Source organism: Equus przewalskii, chromosome 1 (assembly GCF_037783145.1).
Source record: "Equus przewalskii isolate Varuska chromosome 1, EquPr2, whole genome shotgun sequence".
In the NCBI taxonomy this organism is placed as follows: domain Eukaryota; kingdom Metazoa; phylum Chordata; class Mammalia; order Perissodactyla; family Equidae; genus Equus; species Equus przewalskii.
Window position 1 is genome coordinate 76,334,690 of NC_091831.1, and position 15,186 is coordinate 76,349,875.

Here is a 15,186-nt window from a genome sequence, read left to right on the forward strand (position 1 = left end):
CAATAGCAAAAAGCAAATAATCTGATTAAAAAATGAGCAGAAGAGCTGAATAAACATTTTTCCAAAGAAGACATACAGATGGTCAACAGGTACATGAAAAGGTGCTCAATACAAGTCATCATCATGGAAATGCAAATCAAAACCACAAGGGGGGGCTGGCCCCGTGGCCAAGTGGTTAAGTTCGCACTCTCTGTTGCAGACGGCCCAGTGTTTCATTGGTTCGAATCCTGGGTGTGGACATGGCACTGCTCATCAAACCACACTGAGGCAGCATCCCACATGCCACAACTAGAAGGACCCACAAAGAAGAATATACAACTATGTACTGGGGGGCTTTGGGGGGAAAAAGGAAAAAAATAAAAATAAAAAAATAAATAATAAAAAAACCACAAGGAGCTACCACCTCACATCTGTTAGAACAGCTATTATCAAAAAGACAAGAAATACCAAGTGTGGGCGAGGAGGGGGAGAAAAAGGACCCTTGTGCACTGTTGGTAGGAATGTAAACTGGAGCAGACACCATGGAAAACAGTATGGAGGTTCCTCAAAAAATTAAAAATAGGACTACCATAGAATCCAGAATTCCACTTCTGGGTATTTATCTCAAGGAAACAAAAACACTAACTTGAAAAGATATCTGCACTCCCTTGTTCATTGCAGCATTATTTACAACAGCCAAGACGTGGAAGCAACCTAAGTGTCCATCAATGGGCAAAAGGATAAAGAAAATGTGGTGTATATATATACACACACATACATATATATATATACACACACACACACAATGTAATATTATTTAGCCATAAAAGGGAAGGAAATCTTGCCATTTGCGACAACATGGATGGACCTCGAGGGGAGTATGCTACATGAAATAAGCCAGAAAGAGAGAGACAAATACCATATGATCTTGCTTATGTACGGAATCTAAAAAAAAATAAGAATTTATAGACACAGAGAACAGATCGGTGGTTTCCAGAGGCAGACAGTGGAAGGTGAGGAAAATGGGTGAAGGGAGTCAAAAGGTACAAAGTTCCAGCTATAAAATAACTAAGTCCTGGGGATGCAATGTATAGCACAGTGACTACAGTTAATAGTACTGTGTTGTATATTTTAAAGTATACTTTCAATATACAAGTATATAATATACAAAAATATACAAGTATACTTGTAACTTTGAAAGTAGCTAAGAGAATAGATCTTAAAAGTTCTCATCAAATATGATACAAATATCAAATCATTATGTTGTACACCTGAAACTAATATAATGTTAAATGTCAATTATATCTCAATAAAAAAAAGGAATACCAGGAAAATAATGCTGTAGAAACACAGATAAATACCAAAAGTGAACAGAACACAAAATCATATTTATATCAATTTAAACTACATTAAATACAAATTAAAGAATTAATGACAAAAGAAATTTCAAAAAGTCACTTAGTTTTTGAGTTTAGGAGTATGAGAATTCAAGATTTTTTGTTATTGTTTAAAGTTTACTCAGGAGATATCTTAAGGTTGAATTAATATAAAAAGCAACACTAAATAATTTGATAAGTGTATAATTAAATAAAACCATAGATACCATAGGATATTGTCACCCAAATAAAACAACTGCAAATAGGTAGCACCTATAAATTGGTTGTTAGTTTCTTCAAAATTGGTTATAAAGCACTACTGAGAAGTCTACACGGAAAAAATTACAAATAAATACATATACATACACACATAAAATCATAAATTACCTGCCACTGGAGGGACATCACCGAAGAAACGCACTGTCGCATGTTCTCCATTAACTTCAACTCTTCGACCAATGACATCTGACGTCAAAGCGTCATTCATTATAATGTACCAGAATCCAAAAGATGAGGAGATCTAGGAAGAAAATGACACCAGTGATAAGAACTTAATAAATTTTCTTTTTGAGGAAGATTAGCCTGGAGCTAACCTCTTTTTCTTGAGGAAGACTGGCCCTGAGCTAACATCGTTGTCCATCTTCCTCTGCTTTATATGTGGGACGCCTGCCACAGCATGGTTTGACAAGCGGTGCATAGGTCCAAACCTGGGATCCGAACCAGCGAACCCCGGGTCACTGAAGCACAATGTGTGAACTTAACCACTGTACTACCAGGCCAGTCCCACTTAACAAAATTCTTCAGAAAAATTTCTTTTATCTTCATGTAGATATTTATGAGGTCAACGCTCCTGACCAATTTAGTTTTCATATTTTGGTGAAGAGAAGAACCTAATAGGTTTAAGTATCATACTTCCATAATTTGATTTTACTTACCGTCTAACTATATTTTGATAATCGAATCTATTTTAAAATCTTGTTTAACTCCAGTTAGCTCACATCACATGACTTGTCTGTTCTCTCACTTACTGGAAGGGGTGGGAAGGAAAGGAGAATAGAGAAAGAACAGAGAGATTAAAAGAACCTTAAGGGCCAGCCCGGTGGCGCAGCAGTTAAGTGCGCACGTTCTGCTTCGGTGGCCCGAAGTTCGCCAGGTTCGGACCCCAGGAGCAGACATGGCACCGCTTGGCAAGCCATGCTGTGGTAGGCGTCTCACATATAAAGTAGAGGAAGATGGGCATGGATGTTACCTCAGGGCCAGTCTTCCTCAGCAAAAAAAGGAGGATTGGCAGCAGATGTTAGCTCAGGGCTAATCTTCCTCAAATAAATAAATAAATAAATAAAAGAACCTTAAGAGATATGCCAACCACATGCAATGTATGGACTTTATTTGGATCCTAATTTTTAAAAACTGTAAATAATTTTAAAAATAAAGAAATTATGAGAAAATTGAAACTTGAACACTGACTAGATATTTGATATTTAAGAATAACTGTTTCCAATAAGGCTAATAAAAAGCCTATTTAGAGGCTAGCTCTGTGGCTGAGTGGTTAAGTTCGTGCGCTCTGCTTCGGCGGTCAGTGGTCTCACCGGTTCAGATCCTGGGCGCGGACATGGCACCGCTCATCAAGCCATGCTGAGGCGGCATCCCACATGCCACCACTAGAAGGACCCACAACTAAAAATACACAACTATGTACTGGGGGGCTTTGGGAGAAAAAGGAAAAATAAAATCTTTAAAAGAAATTTTTTTTTTAAAGCCTATTTATTTTGGGGCTGGCCCCGTGGCCGAGTGGTTAAGTTCATGCGCTCCGCTGCAGGCGGCACAGTGTTTTGTTGGTTCGAATCCTGGGCACGGACATGGCACTGCTCATCAAACCACGCTGAGGCAGCGTCCCACATGCCACAACTGGAAGGACCCACAACGAAGAATATACAACTATGTACCGGGGGCGCTTTGGGGAGAAAAAGGAAAAAATAAAATCTTAAAAAAAATAAATAAATAAATAAAATAAAAAGCCTATTTATTTTGGAAAAAAAGAATAATTGTTAAATTTTTAGCTGCGATAATGTTATAATAGTTATGATTTTTTTTAAAAGACTATCTTTTAGAAATACACATTAAAATATTTACAGATTTTAAAAAGTTGTATTTTAGATATTTCATGCCAGTGGCAGTATAGACAATACATTGAAAAGAAGTAAGAAGCAAAGTGGCCACTTAGAGAAATCTTGCTGTAATTCAGGTGAAAACAATGAGAGCCTGGGCCAAGGCATTGACCTCCATCCACTCATTCAACACACACTAAGCACCGACTAATGCTAACCACTGTGCTGGACCTTACATTGTTGTAAACCACACGTGGGATTTCTGCTTCAGAAGCTTACAGTTTAGTGGCAGCTGGATCTGAGAGAAGGGTATAGATTGTACATAAAATTAAGAGCTAGAATCAACAGGGTTTGGTGATTAATTGGATAGAAATGATAAAAACAGAAGACTAGGAAGACTGGCAATATTTTTTCTTGGGTAAATGGTGGTGCCACACACCAAAATGACTAATACAAGGGGAGGCTTACGTTTGGGAGGGAAGACAGTGAGTTTGAGGTCATGATGGACGTGGGTCTCTAGTTCAAAAGACATTTTGCATTCGAAATGTGTATTTGAGAGTCATCAGCACAATTTATAACTGATGCCACGAAAGCAGATAAGATCAAAAGTGTATTAGGTGGAAAGAAAAGAGGATCGATGACAGAACCCTGGAGAAATATAACATTTAAAACGGAGAGGGATGAAACTCCCAAGAAGAAGTCAGGGGAGGAAAAGCCAGAAAGGATAAAACAAAACCAGACTGCTGGCGTCTTGGAATCCAAGGACAGTAGGAATAACGGAGCAACAGTACCAGAGGCTGCAGAGAGCTCCTGTGAGACTAGGGTTTAAAAACTTTGTGTACCAATCAACATACATAAATCAGTAGCATTTCTATACACTAACAATGAACTAACAGAAAAAGATCTCAAGAACACAATCCCATTCACGATCGCAAGAAAAAGAATAAAATACCTTGGGATAAATTTAACCAAGGAAGTGAAAGATCTATACAATGAAAACTACAAAACTTTCTTGAAAGAAATTGATGACGACGTAAAGAGATGGAAAGACATTCCATGCACATGGATTGGAAGAATAAACATAGTTAAAATGTCCATACTACCTAAAGCAATCTACAGGTTCAACACTATCCCAATCGGAATCCCAAGGACATTCTTTACAGAAATTGAACAAACAATCCTAAAATTCATATGGGGCAACAAAAGACCCTGAATTGCTAAAGCAATCCTGAGAAAGAAGAACAAAGCTGGAGGCATCACAATCCCTGACTTCAAAACATACTACAAAGCTACAGTAATCAAAACAGTATGGTACTGGTACAGAAACAGGTGCACAGATCAATGGAACAGAACTGAAAGCCCAGAAATAAAACCACACATCTATGGACAGCTAATCTTTGACAAAGGAGCTGAGGGCCTACAATGGAGGAAAGAAAATCTCTTCAACAAATGGTGCTGGGAAAACTGGACAGTCACATGTAAAAGAATGAAAATCGACCATTCTTTTTCACCATTCACTAAAATAAACTCAAAATGGATGAAAGACCTAAAGATTAGGCCTGAAACAATAAGTCTTCTAGAAGAGAATATAGGCAGTACACTCTTTGACATCACCTTCAAAAGAATCTTTTCGGACACCATAACCCCTCAAATGAGGGAAACAATAAAAAGAATAAACAAATGGGACTTCATCAGACTAAAGAGCTTCTTCAAGGCAAGGGAAAACAGGATTGAAACAAGAAAACAGCCCACTAATTGGGAAAAAATATTTACAAGTTATTTATCCGACAAAGGGTTAATCTCCATAATATATAAAGAACTCACACAACTCAACAACGAAAAATCAAACAACCCAATCACAAAATGGGCAGGGGACATGAATAGACATTTCTCCAAAGAAGATATACGGATGGCCAATAGACACATGAAAAGATGCTCATCATCACTAATCATCAGGGAAATGCAAACCAAAAACTACACTAAGATATCACCTTACACCTGTTAGAATGCCAAAAATATCCAAAACCAAGAGTGACAAATGTTGGAGAGGCTGTGGAGAAAAAGGAACCCTCACACACTATTGGTGGGAATGCAAACTGGTGCAGCCACTATGTAAAACAGTATGGAGATTCCTCAAAAAGTTAAAAATAGAAATACCTATGACCCAGCCATCCCACTACTGGGTATCTATCCTAAGAACCTGAAACCAGCAATTCCAAAAGTCCCATGCACCCCTATGTTCATCGCAGCATTATTCACAATAGCCAAGTCATGGAACCAACCTAAGTGCCCAGCAACTGATGATGGGATAAAGAAGAAATGGTGTGTATATATATATATATATATATATATATATATATATATATATATATATATACAATGGAATACTACTCAGCCATAAAAAAGGACAAAGTCGTCCCATTCACAACAACATGGATAGACCATGAGGGTATTATGTTGAGTGAAATAAGCCAGACAGAGAAAGACGAACTCTGTATGACTCCACTCATAGGTGGTAGTTAACATATAGACAAAGAGAACTGATCGGTGGTTACCAGGGGAAAGGGGGGGTGGGGGGAGGGCACTAGGGGTGAAGTGGTGTACCCACAACATGACTAATAATGATGTACAACTGTAATTTCACAAGGTTGTTAACTATCATAATCTTAAAAAAAAACAAAACTTTGTGTTCCTTCTGCTAGCACAGTATGGTTTACCGCCATACCCGCATCTTTGTCTAAATGTAACTTAGTTTCCATTATAAAAAGTTATCAATGTTACAGTGCAAAGATTTTTGAAATGACCACAAGTTACAGAACTACTGAACAAAGTTCTATTTTAATAATATTACCATATAACGTGTATAAAATAAGAAAACTGTGTACTGCTAATCATACCTTCTTGGGTTAAAATCACATTCTTGATTACTCGTAAGTTCTACTAACACGTGGATGGCTGAGGTCTCTAGTATTATTACTTCTCCACCTTTATGTTATCCTTTTTTAAAGAAATAGTAGACATTTCCTCTATTACTGGAGTTGTCTGTGTCACATTTGACCTCCTATTCCCATACAACAGAATAATTTGAACATTTTTCTCTCTTCTCAAACTTCAGTATTCGGTTCTTTCAATCAGGGTCTCTAGTGTCTCATAAAAACATTTTTCCCAATTTTTGTGAGAAGAACCCTATTTCAAAATGGGGCTGAATTTTGACGATTTACATATGGGAGGACAGGGCAGTCAGGAAGGGGCCAAGATCCAGATCTAAACCTACCCAGAAGGATTAAAAAGCAAAAGAGAAATCATCCCAGACTCTAAACTTGGTGGGAAAAATCAGAGTTCAGATGACTTGAGGGTAAAATCAACAGGCTGGTAGAGGCAGGCATGGGGAAGCGATGTGCTGGTCAGCTCAGATACAGCAGCAGCTAAGAGGTCTGGTCATTCGGTAGGGCCCTACTCACAGGCCTGTGTTCAGATGCGCAGTTCTAGTCCCTGAGGAGAGAAACTAGTAAGATCACTGTAGAGTTCCAGTCCTACAAGAAGTTAAAGCAGTAGGCCGGATCTTGGTTCCATGAACTAGAGTGCATGGGGGTCACCCAAACCCAGAAACTTAACAACCAGCTCAGTCCAAAGGGTACCACCTTGTAGACCAGGCTAACAGTGAGAACAACTTGGGGAGAAGAACAGGGCAGTGGTCAACTGCTGAGTAGGGAAACCAGTGGCACAACAGCAGAAATGAGGAATGAAGACACTAGGATCATTTTCATTATTCCTTCAATATGTCTTAGCAATTCATGAATTTTAACATCCTTCACGTTCTTGATCCTATTTGATCTCTAGTAGCCATTCTTTTCATTCTCACAAGTATGCTGTGCCCACAGGGCCTGAGATCACTAGGTATAAGGTATCTAAGGTCAGCAATTAATTGGCTCCACATCAAGTCAATATTTTTGATGATCCTGCTAGTCTCTTAATTCTTCTCATAATCTGTTTTTTGATACTGTGATCTTCTGTGAGGATTAGGAACTGGATCCTTGTCTTAGTTACCTATGCCTTGGTTCCAAAGCATTTACTCTCTCCCTGTGGCCAGTCACCCAATGAGTCGGTTTCCTGTTGTCAGACCCACTCGATGCCAGTTACTGGCCCACCCTGGACCGCCACTGCCTGTTGCCAACACCACCACTTTGATCACCCCCAACCCAGACCCTCCCCCCATCTTAGTGTCTAGTCAAATTGTCCTGAAGTCAGCTGCTCACCTAGTTAGATTTTCTCTAGTTTCCTGCACTGGGCCTTCTCCTAATTGCCTAAACGTGAGTGCATGTCACTGTTCCTTGGTTAGGTTCACCCAGGTGCCAACCAAGCCTCGGTTAAGATGAATGACTTTCATTTAAATACACATGCTCACTTCCTAATGGAGATAGCCCATTTAATTTTGCAGTGACTCTGTAAGATAACAGTTCTTTAAAAAGAGATGAGGGGCCGGCCCCGGGGCTGAGTGGTTAAGTTTGTGCACTCCGCTGCAGCCAGCCCGGTGTTTCGTCAGTTCGAATCCTGGGTGCGGACACGGCACTGCTCATTGAGCCACGCTGAAGCAGTGTCCCACATGACACAACTAGAAGGACCCACAACGAAGAATATACAACTATGTACCAGGGGGCTTTGGGGAGAAAAAGGAAAAAAATAAAATAAAATCTGTAAAAAAAAAAAAAAAAAAAGAGAGAGAGAGATGAAATATACCTCTCTATCATTTCCACCCCCTGATTTTTGTACTGACCTCCACAGCTATAGAGAATCAAACTACTCTCCTTCCAGGGTGACATCTAAATGTTTGAAGGTCACCATTATGTTATTATATCTCCTTTCTCCTCTTCCTGTCCCCACCTCTCAACATCTTTACCAGGGTACACATTCCCAGCTCCTTAAAGCATCCTCATGTGAATTCCAAGTTCTCCCTCATAATTCATTTACTGATTCTTTTCTTAAAATACAATACCTAAAACTGAAAACCACATTCCAAATGTGACGTGACCTGTGTGTGGGTTCAATGGTCTGAACATCATTCATCTAATAATGTAGCCTAATATTACAGTCACCTTTCCCCCTTTTCATGGGAAAGACTATTGCTTACTATTAAGATTACAATGAAATAAATTCCACAGCCATTTTTATGTTACTATCACCTTCTAATCATAAAATTGAAATGTTTAAATTTCAATATATTACCCTAAAAAATAGTTTTCACTAGTTTCAAATGCCCTTTCAATTTTCATTAACATGTAAATAGAATTTTATTACAAGTGAGATAGATATGCAATTTCTGTTCTATTTCTTTTATTACCTTTCTGTAAACATTTTCTATACAGCCACAGAATCATCATATTAATCACTTTAATGTTGACATGCAGATACTACAATTTACTTACTCATTTCTCTATTGGTGTGTTTTCCTTGTTTACTATCCCAAAGAAAACATCTAAAAACATTTTTCATTTTTAAATTACTACTGTGCTTTGAAGTATTCCCTTGGGAAAAATTCTTGAGAAAATTATTTAAAGTAAATAAATATGTTTAAAAGTCTAGAAAGCAATGGACAAACTGTCCACCAAAAAAAAAAAAGAAAAAGAAAGCTAGGGGCCAGCCCAGTGGCACAGTGATTAAGTTCACATGTTCTGCTTTGGCGACCCAGGGTTCACCAGTTCGAATCCCAGGTGCGGACCTACACACTGCTTGTCAAGCCATGCTGTGGTAGACGTCCCACATATAAAGTAGAGGAAGATGGGCATGGATGTTAGCTCAGGGCCAGTCTTCCTCAGCAAAAAAGAGGAGGAGTGGCCACAGATGTTAGCTTAGGGCAAATCTTCCTCAAAAAATAAAATAAAATAAAAAGTTAATTATTGACACTGACACCAAGAGAAAATCTACTTATTTGTTTCTACAAAGTCTTGCGAATTGCCATCAAAAACTTTCAAATCAGATCTTCTGTATCCTGTACTTGTACAACTAATTTTTGAAGCAGGAATTAATACATTATAATATTACGTATAAATAGACAACTTCACATTTATATATATTAAACATCTAATAATCCACCACATTAACTATCTCTCTCAGCCTTATCTTGTGCAATTTTTATAAGAACGAAGGCAAAAAAAGAATTACAAGACCCCAACCACAGACAAACCCATACAAACCGCGGGTAAACCTTTTTAATTACACATCCTCCTGTTCCCAGCTCACATTCAAGAATATCACGAACTCTGTGAAACGCTTCACTGAAATCCAAACACACGGTCAGCCAGGGAACAAGCTCCGTCAACCAGACAGAGCAGGAACGGGCAAGGGAAGGGACACTCACTTTTTAACCCAAACTTCTGAGTTGAGTGAATATTTTTGAAACAAGTAGTTGCTATATTTTCTATTAATAATAATGAGGAGGAGGAAAAAGAGGAGAATGATGATGAAAACTGGGAGGAAATAATGCACTCTTTTCTACAAATTTCCCTAGCTTGCCAGGGAATCACAATCTAAACCAAAAAATGAGGTAAATTTAGCAAGACTCACTACACTCTTCCTAGTTCCTCAGGATTACTACTTCTTTAAAGGTTCACAGAATATCTTTCCTAGAAGCTATAACTCCCCCCTTCATTACTCCTCAAAGAATATAGACAGGAATTTCTGCAATCATATTTGCCAGTTCTTTCATAAATTACCAGATGTAATTTCTTTTGGAACGGAGACTAAGTCAAAATGACCAAATATTATCCTACCTCTTTTTATCTTCAACATGCCTTTAACGAGATTTTTTTTTTTTGGACAAGTCAGGAATCATTCTGCATAAAAATAACAAAAGATAAAAAACTGAATCAATCTGCCATTTTTCTGTCATCTCTTATACTACATTAAATATAATTTAAAAGATGAAGCAAAGGCAAAATATTAACAATTATTAAATAAAGGCAATGAGTATATGAGTGTTCATTATACTTTTCTTTCCATTTTTCAAGTTTAATAATGTTCAGGATTTATGGGGCTGGCCCAGTGGCGTAGCAGTTTAAGTTTATGCACTTTGTGGCCTAGCATTCGCCGGTTCAGATCCCAGTCTCAGACCTGCACAGTGCTGATCACGCCATGCTGTGGTGCCATCCCATATACAAAACAGAGGAAGACTGGCACAGATGTTAGCTCAAGGACAATCTTCCTCAAGCAAAAAGAGGAAGACTGGCAACAGATGTCAGCTCAGGGCCAATCTTCCTCACACACACGCGCACACACACACACTATATATATATATATACATACACACACTTTCCTAATGCCCAAGGAAGCAGTTTGGTTATATTCAACATTTTATTCATTTAGGAAAACTCTCAAAAATCACAGAGTTTCTTTTCCCACAATACTTCAGGTTCTTCCACTTCACTTGTTTCTTCCTCCTTGTTGATAAGAATTCAAACCCAAGGAATGTTTCCTCTCATTTTGTTTCTTCCAGGGAACTTACATGGCCCAAAAATATATATATATAGGGGTCTGGCCCCGTGGCTGAGTGGTTAGGTTCGCACGCTCCGCTGCAGGCGGCCCAGGGTTTCGTCGGTTCGAATCCTGGGCACAGACATGGCACTGCTCGTCGGGCCACGCTGAGGCGGCATCCCACATGCCACAACTGGAAGGACCCACAACTAAGAATATACAACTACGTACCGGGGGGCTTTGGAGAGAAAAAGGAGAAAAAAAAAAAAAAAATATATATATATATATATATATATAAATCAGGTCTTTTCCTGAGAAACGAACAGGCTTCTTAGCAGAATTTAAGATCACAACTCTTATTTTTGTGCCACTATTATAATCTGTATTAGGAGACCAACCACCTTATTCTCTGTCTTACCAAAGGATCTATAGCAAACCCTATAGATCTCTCCTACTTCTTATTCCTTTTGTCACTTGTGTTTTTCACCCAAATGCCACTGCTTTGGGCTCCAAACAAGTATATATATTTTCCTGATATACACTCTTTATTTCTCATATCTTGTATTGGATTGTTTTGAAGAAAGACATAATATGTCCACTCCAATGAGGCCATCCCAGCAAATTTCAGTGATACTTATGGTATTGCATTTATCTTCCTGGAATGGAAACTTGAGACCACCAGTTCAGAGACCACACTTTTGCCACAATCTCTCTTCCTAAAATCTTCTGGCTATTTCCTCCAATACTTTGGTTATACATCACACTCTTCCTTCTCAATAGCATACAATTTCAACAGTTTTGTGAGCAATTTTTTTCCTTCTTTATAAAATTTTGGTGTCCATTCTTCTCAGTCAAGTTTTCTTGATTCCTATTGGAAATTATTTTTCCCAATTCCTATGAGAGGCAGAATACTTTAGAATGGAGCTGATCATTACCTGGGAAGACAAGAAAGAAGGAGATGGGCCAGGATCTGAGTTATTATATATGCCTATTAGGAATAAAAGATGGGAGGGGATACATCTCAGTGGTTAACTCATGACCACCAGAAATTCAGACTGGAGGGAGGTCAAGCTTAATATATAGCATCAATGGATTCAAGAAAACATTGATGGCTCTCCCTAAAAGTGGGGAGAGCATAATAATGGATAGTCCAAGTGGATGTTTCTCAGAAACCTAAAGTCTGCATCTAGGAAGCCTGGTCAAAGAAACACGGTACAAGTCACAAGACTGGGGATCAGGGGCAATTAACAAGAGCAGAGTGGAACTTCATTCTCATCAGGAAGTTGGAGTCTGATTACCTGTACAGAGCCCAGGAGATGTTCTTTACCTGATGTCCAGGAACTCTCAAGGTATCTTCTAATTGAAGATTTTTACGAACTTCTAACTACTACTGAAATAGTTCTCACCTATTTTCTGCCTTTTTTAGCCGAGCATCTTCCCTTTTGCGAAGTTCATTCTCTCTGCTTTGTGGGCTGTCACTCACCCACTGCAGAAGTGGGGAGTGGACACGTGGCCCAGGACGGCCAATCTGATGACTCCTCACCTCTGTTTCCTTGCAAACAGCAGTTGGCCCATGTGTGAAGATGCTAACCCAAAGAGACCCAATCTTTTAGGAAATACATGGGCTGTTGAAAAGAGGATCCATTTCTCACTTTCCCAAGACCTTAAAACAAAAGGACCACTTAAAACTGGAATAGCTAAAGGATACCTGTGTCACTCTGAGGAAAAAACCTGTCTGAAAATAAGGCCAAACAGGAAAGCAGAGTTGAACCAGCTATGCCTAAAGAGTTTCACTAGCCCGGTTAAACGCATTCCTAATTCCTTCTTTAATTTACATCAAGTTTGAGCTGGGTTTTGTTCTCAGCAACTGAGAGACACATAAAATACATTTCCGAAAAATACATAAAAAGTTAGGTCATATTTGTTCCTATTTAACGTTATATGGAAATGCCCACATATGCATTATATGCAGCCAGTCTACTAGAGAGTAATTCTACCTCTCCCACTATATGCTAGCTATGGCACACTGGGTAATTGAACCTGCATCTCAGTTTCCTCATCTGTAAAATGTAGATAATATTATGACCTACTTCATAGGGCTGTTGTGAGAACTAAGTGAGTTATTACACGTGGAGGTGCTCGATATATAGTAAACAGTCAAATGTTGGCCACTGAGATCATAAATTAGATTCTATATTTAGATAAAGGAAAAATATTCCATAAATCCAAAGCAATATATTATAAGGTCAGAATGATAGTTGCTGACCTGGGCAGGTTTAATGACAATAAGGCTACTGCTCGCAGTAGGTATGGATTCCAGTATCAGTTACCACATTTCCTACCTTCTTTAACCAAGAGGTCTAAAAAGATGTCTGATGCACAAGAGAAAAGGTCAAAACACTGCCACTTTGTGAATTAATAATAGATTTTTCAATATGGATTCTATTATCTTTCTAAATCTATTTTCCTAAATCTTTCCCCAACGTTTGTCCAAACTTGCACCAACATAACTGGTATAAGATCTGAAATATCGTTCACACACTGATACCTATCAAATAGAAAACGCAACACCAACAGGAAACACACTTCACTGAGATTTAGGAGCTCTGGGGAGTAAGGCAGGTTCAGGCACTAACAAGCTGTAAGTCCTCACACTCGTTAATCTTTCTGTCACGAAGAACAGAAGGAAGTAGAAGACATGCCTTTCTAGGGAACTTACAGTCTAACTGGGAGAGACAACTAACAAGAAAAATTAAGACCTAAAATTAGGACTGCAAGGATCAAATCCAGTGATGGAGGAGAACCATGTGGGTTAAGAGAGGGAGAAGGCTGCATGTGGAAACCATGCCCTGGTTAAGCTGTTAGAAATGGGCAGCAGAGAGTAAGAGAACAAACTTTCCAGATGGGGAAATACAACAGGTTTTCACTGACTGGAGGTTCATGCTGGGAACGACATACAGAATGTGGGAATACCTTTAAACATTTGAGGACAAAAACGTCATTTGCTCTTAAATTACCACCCAAAATGTAACAATTTTCTAGTATCTAGACGAAATTTAAACAAACCTATCCGCTATCCTTTTTAAAAAAATTTTTGTGATAAAATACACATAAAAGTTATCATTTAACCCTTTTTAAGTACACAGTTCAGTGGCATTCAATATATTCACATTGTTGTGCAATCAATCACCAAAACTTTTTCATCTGCAAAACTGAAACTCAACATCCATTAAACAATTCCCTAGACCCCTCTCTCCCCAGCCCCTACCTTCCGTTCCTACGAACTTGACTACCTAGAATCTCATATAAGTGCAATCATACAGTGTTTATCTTTCAGTGACTGGCTTATTTCACTTAGCATGATGTCCTGCTGTTCTTTTATGCACTTCATGCCTAATGTCAAAGCCTGTGTCCCAGTTTGTACTACATCCTCACAGTAGTTCCTTTGCCCTCACATACTGAGTCATCTCACATCATTTTTTTTTTTAAAGATTTTATTTTTCATTTTTCTCCCCAAAGCCCCCTGGTACATAGTTGTATATTTTAGTTGTGGGCCCTTCCAGTTGTGGCATGTGGGATGCCGCCTCAGCCTGGCCTGATGAGTGGTGCCATGTCTATGCCCAGGATCTGAACCTACGAAACCCTGGGCCGAAGTGGAGCACGTGAACTTAACCACTCAGCCACGGGGCCGGCCCCTCACATCATTTTAAGTACCTCTTTCGAAAAGCTTTAGGCATTTCTGAAGAGGCTGCAGGCATGTCTGCTCTCTAAAACACCAATGACTTAAATCTACACCAAACCCAATGACAAAACATCTGAAAGAGAATAAAATAAATTAATGAACCTATAAGTCTGTGCCCTTTCTCTACACACTTTCAAATACCTACCTACCTTTACACTTAATAGTATGTCTATCATATTGTGTTCTAATGGGTTCTCTTGCACATTTTCCAGAAAAATGCTAAGGTAGGGTACTTTTCAAAAAATAAGCTTTTAAGTGCTAAGTATACAATAAATATTCTATTAAGATGTATGATAAACTGACTTTAATAAACCAAAAAGAAAAAAATCAAAACCACCAGAGAATAGTAACAACCACTAATTTTATTGTTGAACATTTATATCTTACAAAAATAATTAAGTATTGAGATGATCCAGGAAGCATGTTTAAAATCAGTAACTTAAAGGTAAAAAAAAAAGACCATTGTTCTTCATGGTTAAGATTCAATTAAGATTGAACTGGATTCAATTAAGCA

General features: G+C 38.4%; 1 protein-coding gene across 3 annotated transcripts in view; it reads right to left on the bottom strand.

Moving 5' to 3' along the window:
* Positions 1–15,186, bottom strand: part of TBCE (tubulin folding cofactor E) — a 67,753-nt gene that overhangs the window by 50,653 nt on the left and 1,914 nt on the right. For 2 of the 3 annotated variants that reach the window (XM_070568574.1, XM_070568586.1), the window contains exon 2: positions 1,743–1,875. In XM_070568574.1, the coding sequence (XP_070424675.1) occupies positions 1,743–1,842 (100 nt within the window). In that variant the 5' untranslated portion in view covers positions 1,843–1,875. Of the gene's footprint in view, positions 1–1,742; positions 1,876–10,230; positions 10,294–15,186 lie in introns of all 3 variants that reach the window. The other variant, XM_070568583.1, reaches the window with a different exon arrangement.